The 8,927-nt window shown below is 42.4% G+C and overlaps 1 protein-coding gene across 7 annotated transcripts in view; it reads right to left on the bottom strand.

Annotated features, from left to right (window-relative positions):
* The window catches only part of ITGA2 (integrin subunit alpha 2), a 60,500-nt gene extending 55,777 nt beyond the window's left edge, over window positions 1–4,723 (bottom strand). For all 7 annotated transcript variants that reach the window (XR_015798299.1, XR_015798302.1, XR_015798301.1 and 4 more), the window contains exon 1: window positions 4,593–4,723. Coding sequence is in view for 2 of the 7 variants with exons in the window: in XM_025167664.2 (XP_025023432.1) it covers window positions 4,593–4,650 (58 nt within the window). In the remaining 5 variants the exon portion in view is untranslated. The remainder of the gene's footprint in view (window positions 1–4,592) is intronic.
* Window positions 4,724–8,927: the final 4,204 nt, after the last annotated feature.

Raw genomic sequence — 8,927 nt, forward strand, 5'->3', positions numbered from 1 at the left:
AATGGGGAATGCCCCGGTCTTTTAGCAGAATTCATGGATTTGCCAAGACTTTCTGAAAAAGATGTAGACTCACAAACATATCCATTGACCTCACTGCCTCCAATCTGAATTGCATTCACATTGTTTTTAAACATTTTGTTAATCTAGCAGAAGTTGGAGTTCTATGTGAATTATTTTAGGAATATGAAAGTAGAGGTCTATATGGTGAAAATATAATATAATCCCCTCTCACCCCTATGGGTGGTATGTGTCTTCCTCAATCTCGGGTCCTCTACCAGAACCTATGAAACAAAAAGGGGCAGATGGAGCACTATGGAAGACAAAACAACACCTTGCAGTTCCCTGAGCCACAGGTGGTAGGGGAAAATCAGGAAGAGTTTAGTGACACCTTTTCTAACATATTTTAATAAAAAGCATAAGCTTTTGTGAGCTGTGGCTGACTTCAGATGTGCAGAGTAGTTAAACTAATGGATTGGAAAACAAAATGAAACATTGGGAGGGGGAGAGATGCAGCTTATATGAGAGACAGATCACAAGTATCTCATCAATTAGCAATTATAATGTGTTAAAAACCCACTGGGTTTGTTAATGATTTCTGAAATAGCCTGAAAGTTTTGATGTATGTGAGTTTCCTTCTATAATGCTATTCTAAAACAGCTTATTAACAATGAAATCTGCAATTGAGTGTCCTGGAGGTTAAAATACTCTGATATTACTTTGTCCTTGTTTTGAGCCCTGATATCAAACTTGACAATTACAGACAAACACAAGCTCTCTAGCTGATAACACATTTATTTTCCTCTCACTAAAGATGTGAAGGGAAATTTTCAAACACAGGAATAGAACAGAAAAGAAGAAAGCTTCACTTAGCATCAACCTGATAGCAACCTGGATGAGAAGACCTGTTGGCCTTCAGATCCTACTTGACAAGTTGCATATTGGGTGTCCTCAGCTTTTGGGGCTGAAATACTGTTGATATAGTCTTTATATCCAATTTGTATCTGATTAAGAGATTGAAAGAGATTCCTTTTGTCTACTCTTGGTCAATCCAAGGTCTCTGCGCGTGTGTTATCCATGGCAGGAGACAGACTAGAGACAAATAGTGTTAGTATTTCCAAAGCTGATAGAAGAAACAAATATCCTTGAAGACACTGTGTATCTAATAACAGTTAATACAGACTCTGAATTCAATCTATCACTATCACCTTGAGACTGATATCAAACTGCAGAATCCACTGCTTAAACAACTGGCCTAATTTTGGATTTGTTTCCTCATTCTCATAGTATCATACTGTAAGAAAGCACCAAACAAACAAACAAAGGCATCCTAATTCAGTCTTAACTATGATGTTATTAAGAATTCAACTGAGTCATGAAAAAAAAATAACCAAGTTTTGCATGTCATGCAAATGTTCTAATGTCTGATGCCTTTAGACTTCAAGAAGTTGGAATCAGAGTGGGAAACTCCCTTGAAACAACATGTATTTAAAAGTAGCTGATGTCTCTGTATCTAGTTATTAGGGCCACTAATTTGACTAACTTTTTCTATTCAACTTTTAGAAAGTTGAAACTTAACCTAATCAGTAATATAAGTCATTAATAGACATTCTGCCTCCTAGAAACCAGCACATCTCTCTTGATGCCACTGAAAATTTAGTAGCAGTATTTGCTGTTAAAATGAGATACAACAGTTTTTGGTTTTTTCCCCACCGTTCTTATATGTTTAATGCTTTGGCATTATTTCAGAAGGAGGATGATTTATGGAGTTCCACCTACTCTTCTAAGTAAGCCTACGCACATTTTGGGTATAATTGTTGACTCACCACCAGGTTCAAGTGTGGCTGTTGGAGGAAAAGAAGTTGTGTATTCCTTTTTGCTGTTGGAACAGTAGTTCAGTCAGTGGGAGAAAACTCATTAAAGCAGGGACTGCAACTGATGGATAAAACTTTAAACCATATCCCACAGCAGCATCTCTTTTGCAGCTCTGAGACCATTCAGAACAAGAGCAAGTACATGTTCAATCCACTGTTCTTAGCATTTGGTGGGGAGAGTTTAAGAAGCAAAATTTGTGCCTTAGGTCTTGCAGAGATGTGAAGTAGGATTTTCACCCCTTAAAAAATCTGACCATTTCAACATCAGGCAGATTTTTTCTGACTGAATGGGGTTTAAGAGGCAAAATGGATACTTCAATACTTTGCAACCCCCTCCCTGCCAAACTTCAGCAACAGACTGACAACGCTGTACTACCAATTCTATGGGCCAAAACAGTAGCACCTCCCTATCCCCAAACCATAGTAACTGTAGCAACCCATAACATGAGTACTTAAGCTTTGGCGCAGAGTGTTGTGTGAATTATCCATTTGTGGCATATCCAACAAACCACAATATAGCCAAACATAGCTTAACACAAAAACTAAACCATTCTTTAAGCATTTTCAGACAGTCATGAGTACAAGCATTTCTTTTGCTACAGCTCTCACCATTAAGGCAGTCTGCTTCACAATCTAAATTCCATCCATTATGTTTTAACAACATCGATATAACCCTGTCACTCTAGCCAAGTGCCTTTTAGAACCCAGTGCTTTTGTTTAAGCCTCAGTTACTTTCACTAAGAGAATAAAGGACAGATTAGATAAAAATGCAGAGAGAATGTTCCATGCTCTGAGAATTTGTTCTTTCAGAAAAGAGAACAAAATACAGGCCCGTTTGCATGCACAATTCTTGCAAAAGGTTAATGTCTCTGTATCTCGTTTCATTCCCTCTAGCGCTGTTAACATTCTGCAATGTCTCCCTGAGTTAGGAACAAGTTGGAACTTCTCACAGGTAATGTTCTTTTGTATGCCATCCAGCTTAATAACAAGCTCAGATGAAATAACACCCTGATTTTACACTCTGGAATGTTAGGGTGAAAATATTATGACAAATGAATATCACAACTGCTGTTCTGAGGAGGCTGCAAAAGGTCTTAGCTCATCCAAATATTCAACAAAGTTCATATTTCCACCCCTCACATTCACCTAGCCTAAACAAGAAGGTGTACTTGCTAATAAAAGGCACCACCAAAGTTTCCAAAATCATGTAACCAACTCTGGTGAGGAAAGGATGCTCTATTCCATAGCTTCTAGCATGGATTTAATGTGTAAACTGTAAATGTTAATTTGACTAAACAGAATGATGTCGGCTACCTGGAAATAAGAACTGATTCAGTCTAGCCCTGAAGTCTCCAGATAACATCTCACCTCAGTCATGAACTGTACTCCTCTATTTGGGTATAACCGCGATTAAATTCAGCAGGGTTGCAATCCTATTCATATTTATTTGGAAGTTAGTACCACTGATTTTAAGCAAGATTACTTATCAGAATGACACTATGTCTGGGTTCACCGAACATAATAAGCCATAATGTGGTTTATTAAGTTGTATGAACTCTGCATTGCATTTTGTAAAGAATGGCTAATTCCATAGCATGCAAGGCATTTGTGTTTCATATAATAAACCACTATTAAGGAAATCAAAACTAAGCACGATATGTCAAATAGCCCATATGGATCAGTGATATCAGGAGAATAATACTAACTTATTTTACGATAGGGGTATAAGAATTACTGAAATAAAAAATGCTAATTATAGTTTACAGAGACCCAGTTTGGAGTAGTGGCACCAGGCTAGAAACTGGGAGACCGTGAGTTCTAGTCCCACCTTAGGCACGAAGCCAACTGGGTGACCTTGGGCCAGTCCTTCTCTCTCAGCTCTAGGAAGGAGGCAATGACAAGCCACTTCTGCAATCTTGCCAAGAAAACCTCAGGGGCTTGTCCAGGCAGCCCTCAGGAGTCAAAAACTGACTCAGAGGCACACAAACACACACACACCAAAAACGTTTATAGCTATGTAAGGTGATCTGAAAAAGGGAATTAGTTCTATGTTATTATTATTTACATATACTTCTTGTCACGCTTCTGGGAACCTGCAGGGCTTCACCTCAAGTTATCTTCACAACAACCCTGTGGAGTAAACTACAGGGTGTGATCAGCACGAGTTCACCTACCAAGTTACACTTGTTTTCCCCAGCTTCAGTCCCGTACTGGAATCCTACACAGAACTTAAACCATTAGGTAACAGCGGCTCTCTTTCAGGGTGGCTACTCATCCCGTTTCTTTTATGGGATTATCTTCAACACTGAAGAGAACTTTTCTCCAACCGGAATCTTTGGGAATGGAAGCCGGAGTAATAGGCAGAAATAAGAGAGTCACCCAGCCCGGACTGCCAAAAGCGCAGCCCCACGGATTTCAGCGTGGGACCTGGAACACAGCTCTGCGTGCTGTCCTCAGAAAGTACCCCGGCGTTCAACTACGTTGAACTCCCGGGTAGGGAAACAGGATCGCTGAACGGCACCTGTCCCAGCCGGCTCGAAGGGGAGAGGAGCGTATCGACAGTTAAAAGCTTCCCCGGGTGGCTTTTCAGAAGAAGAGCGCCCCGCGAGTCTGTGGGCGACTGGGTGGAAGGAGGCTCTGGAGTCGCCCAGGGGCGGCCAAAGCCGAAAACGCGCCGAGGTCGCTGCCCCCCTGCCCGAAAGGAAGGACGCCGCAACTTACTTAAGGCGAGGAGGTTCACCAGAACTAAGCAGCCCGCACGTCGCCTTAGCTCGCCCATTGTTCCAAGAAAGAGCCGGGACGCCAGCAGCGATCACACGCAGCGACTGCGGGGCAGTGCAAGAGCGCTAAATACAGAGGCGCGCGGAGCAGCTCCGCCCACCTGGCGCGCTCTCCAGTCCCCCCCCTCCCGCCGGAGATTCCTCGGAGCCGGCGATCGTCTCCGGCCCCCCAGAGAGGAAGCCTTGCCCGGCTTAAGCCCCTCCTCTATTCCCTCGCGCGCCAGAAACAAAACTCTTCCGCCCCAGTGTTTAAAACGCGCAGCAAAATGGGCTTTCTGGCCCTTGTAGTCCTTTCCTTGTAGTCGGTAAGAGAAGTAAAACGAAGGCAAGGAGGAACCCAGCCTCGACATGATTACGGGAAAGGACTTCCCCCGTCAGCGATGCTCTGCGCTTACCTGTCTCTTCTGACCCTTTCTGGCTCCATCGGGGTTCATTTAAGACGAGAAGGGAAAGATCTATAATTGCGCGAAAGACCCGCTCTGAAAGGGAGAGAAGGGTTTTGTGGTTTTTGTTGGTGTGGGTGCACGATGCAGTCTTATTCTCTGGGCATTGGCACCTAAGCCAAGCTGTACATTGGGGCATACAGTATTTGGAAGCGAAGTACTTTAGTGTTTTAATTAGTAGGAGTAACCACTCATCAAGACAGAATGAATACAACCTGAGCATGTAGGAAGGCACTGACTTGATCTTTTCTGGATTTAAAAGCAAAACACCCTTAGTACTTGGATGGAAGACCACCAGGGAATCCTTCCTAGACTGGGAAGTCAAAAACATCCTGGAAGAAGACAGTGGCAAACCATTTCTGAGCTGTGGTCAAAAAGATCGTGTGGATGTCTCCCACTGGGAACAGAGCTCAAGTGAAAAGAGATGTTTCCTTTACCTTTTAGTGATACCATGAAGAGAAGATGTAATAATGCACATACTGTATACACAAATTGCTGTAAACAAACTATTGCATGAGTGAATGGGAGCTTTGAGTGTGTCAGAAAGTTGCAGCTTGATTTTGTCCTCAGCCTGGAAATTCTTGTGTGCTGTTTTTTTTTCCTCATCCTCAGTCTTTCCTTCTGCAGTATGGGCTTACATTCCGCAGTTATACTGTCCTACCTTTCAGGAATGTTGTAAGAATATCCAATAATACACAAAGGTCTGGAGGATTTTATTATTCAATACACGCACATAAGAAAAAAAATCCTGTGTTTTGGATTTTTTTTCTTTCTCATTGCACCTGTGTAACAATCTACATACATTTAAAAATTCTCTTTTGTATGATTTTAAAATACAGGTAGTCCTTATTTAGTGACCACAGTTGGGACCAGCAACTTGGTTGTTAAGCAAAACAGTTGCTAACTGAAACCATGACTGTGCTTATGATCTTACTTCAGCTTTCCTTTGCTTTACAGACCTGCAAAGGTTGTAAATGTGAGGACTGGTCACAAAGTTACTTTTTCATGACCATTGTAACTGTGAATGGTCGCTAAATGAGGCAGTCGCTAAATGAGGACTACCTGTACAGAGACTCTGTTTTCCATAACTGTCTTCTACTGCATTGGTTCTGTAGCTAACCCCCAGCCTTCTACCTGGATCATTATAATGTTGGGAACTTTAACATGTAATTTATAGGTATCAGTGACAAGCACTCTTTCTGCTCTGGGAAAAACCAAACTCTACAAGTTTTTCCTCCAGTCCTCAGTAAACCAACCCTCCCAACTGGGCATTCTCCAGATGTGTGAATTTCAATTTCCAGGATTCTTAATGATGGTTCTCATGGCTGGAGAATTCTGGTAGTTGCTCTTCATATCTAGAGAGCACACTGAATAGGGCAGAATGTAAACACTGCAGAATTACTTTCCAAATGTGCCTATACCTTCTTGCAAGCAACCTATATATTATAATTTATATAGGTTATATACAGTGGGTCAAAAAAGTATTTAGTCAGCCACCAATTGTGCAAGTTCTCCCACTTAAAAAGATGAGAGAGGCCTGTAATTTTCATCATAGGTATACCTCAACTATGAGAGACAAAATGGGGGAAAAAATCCAGAAAATCACATTGTCTGATTTTTAAAGAATTTATTTGCAAATCATGGTGGAAAATAAGTATTGGGTCACCTACAAACAAGCAAGATGTCTGGCTCTCACAGACCTATAACTACTTCTTTAAGAGGCTCCTCTGTCTTCCACTCGTTACCTGTAGTAATGGCACCTGTTTGACCTTGTTATCAGTATAAAAGACCCCTGTCCACAACCTCAAACATTCACACTCCAAACTCCACTATGGCCAAGACCAAAGAGCTGTCGAAGGACACCAGAAACAAAATGGTAGACCTGCCCCAGGCTGGGAAGACTGAATCTGCAATAGGCAAGCAGCTTGGTGTGAAGACTGTGGGAGCAAGTCTGTGTGAAGACTGGGAGCAATAATTAGAAATTGGAAGATATACAAGACCACTGATAATCTCCCTCGATCTGGGGCTCCACGCAAGATCTCACCCCGTGGGGTCAAAATGATCACAAGAACGTGAGCAAAAATCCCAGAACCACATGGGGGGACCTAGTGAATGACCTGCAGAGAGCTGGGATCAAAGTAACAAAGGCTACCATCAGTAACACACTATGCCGCCAGGGACTCAAATCCTGCAGTGCCAGGTGTGTCCCCCTGCTTAAGCCAGTACATGTCCGGGACTGTCTGAAGTTTGCTAGAGAGCATTTGGATGATCCAGAAGAGGATTGGGAGAATGTCATATGGTCAGATGAAACCAAAGTAGAATGGTTTGGTCTAAACTCAACTCGTTGTGTTTGGAGGAGAGAGAATGCTGAGTTGCATCTAAAGAACACCATACCTACTGTGAAGCATGGGGGTGGAAACATCATGCTTTGGGGCTGTTTTTCTGCAAAGGGACCAGGACGACTGATCCGTGTAAAGGAAAGAATGAATGGGGCCATGTATCGTGAGATTTTGAGTGAACACCTCCTTCCATCAGCAAGGGCATTGAAGATGAAACATGGCTGGGTCTTTCAGCATGACAGTGATCCCAAACACACCGCCCGGGCAACAAAGGAGTGGCTTTGTAAGAAGCATTTCAAGGTCCTGGAGTGGCCTAGCCAGTCTCCAGATCTCAACCCTATGGAAAACCTTTGGAGGGAGTTGAAAGTCCATGTTGCCCAGCGACAGCCCCAAAACATCACTGCTCTAGAGGAGATCTGCATGGAGGAATGGGCCAAAATACCAGCAACAGTGTGTGAAAACCTTGTGAAGACTTACAGAAAACGTTTGACCTGTCATTGCCAACAAAGGATATATAACAAAGTATTGAGATGAACTTTTGATATTGACCAAATAATTATTTTCCACCATGATTTGCAAATAAATTCTTTAAAAATCAGACAATGTGATTTTCTGGATTTTTTCCCCCATTTTGTCTCTCATAGCTGAGGTATACCTATGATGAAAATTACAGGCCTCTCTCATCTTTTTAAGTGGGAGAACCTGCACAATTGGTGGCTGACTAAATACTTTTTTGCCCCACTGTATATGTACAGTGCATTTGGAAAGTATTCAGACCCCCTTCACTTTTTTCAATTTTGTTATGTTGCAGCCTGATATTACAATTGTTCAAATTCATCTTTTTTTTGCTCATTAATCTACACTTAGTACCCCATAATGACAAAGTGAAAACAGAATTTTAGAAATGTCTGTAAATTTATTAAAAAGGAAAAACTGAACTGTCACATTGGCATAAGTATTCAGACTCTTTGCAACACTTGAAATTTAGCTCAGGGGCCTCCCATTTCTCTTGATCATTGCTGAGCTGTTCTACACCTTGATTGGAGTCCACCTGTGGTAAATTAAATTGATTGGACATGATTTGGAAAGGCACACACCTCTCTATAGAAGGCCTCACAGCTGACAATCCACATTGTACCAGAGCAAAAGCCATGAGGTCAAAAGAACTGCCTGCAGAGCTCAGAGACAGGATTATTGCAAGACACAGATCTGGGGAAGGCTACAAAAAAAATTCTGCTGCACTGAAGGTTCCCAAGAGCACAGTGGCCTCCATAATTCTCAAATGGAAGAAGTTTGGCACAACCAGGACTCTTCCAAGAGCTGGTCGCCTGGCCAAACTGAGCAGTCGGGGGAGAAGAGCCTCAGTAAGAGAGGTGACCAAGAACCCGATGGTCACTCTGACTGAGCTCCCGAGATCCTGTGTGGAGATGGGACAGAGTTCCAGAAGGACAACCATCACTGCAGCCCTCCACCGATCTGGGCTTTCTGGCAGAG

This window comes from Python bivittatus, unplaced genomic scaffold, assembly GCF_059951505.1.
Source record: "Python bivittatus isolate LINGU-HERP-01145 unplaced genomic scaffold, Pbiv_v1 ctg000570_np1212, whole genome shotgun sequence".
In the NCBI taxonomy this organism is placed as follows: Eukaryota; Metazoa; Chordata; class Lepidosauria; order Squamata; family Pythonidae; genus Python; species Python bivittatus.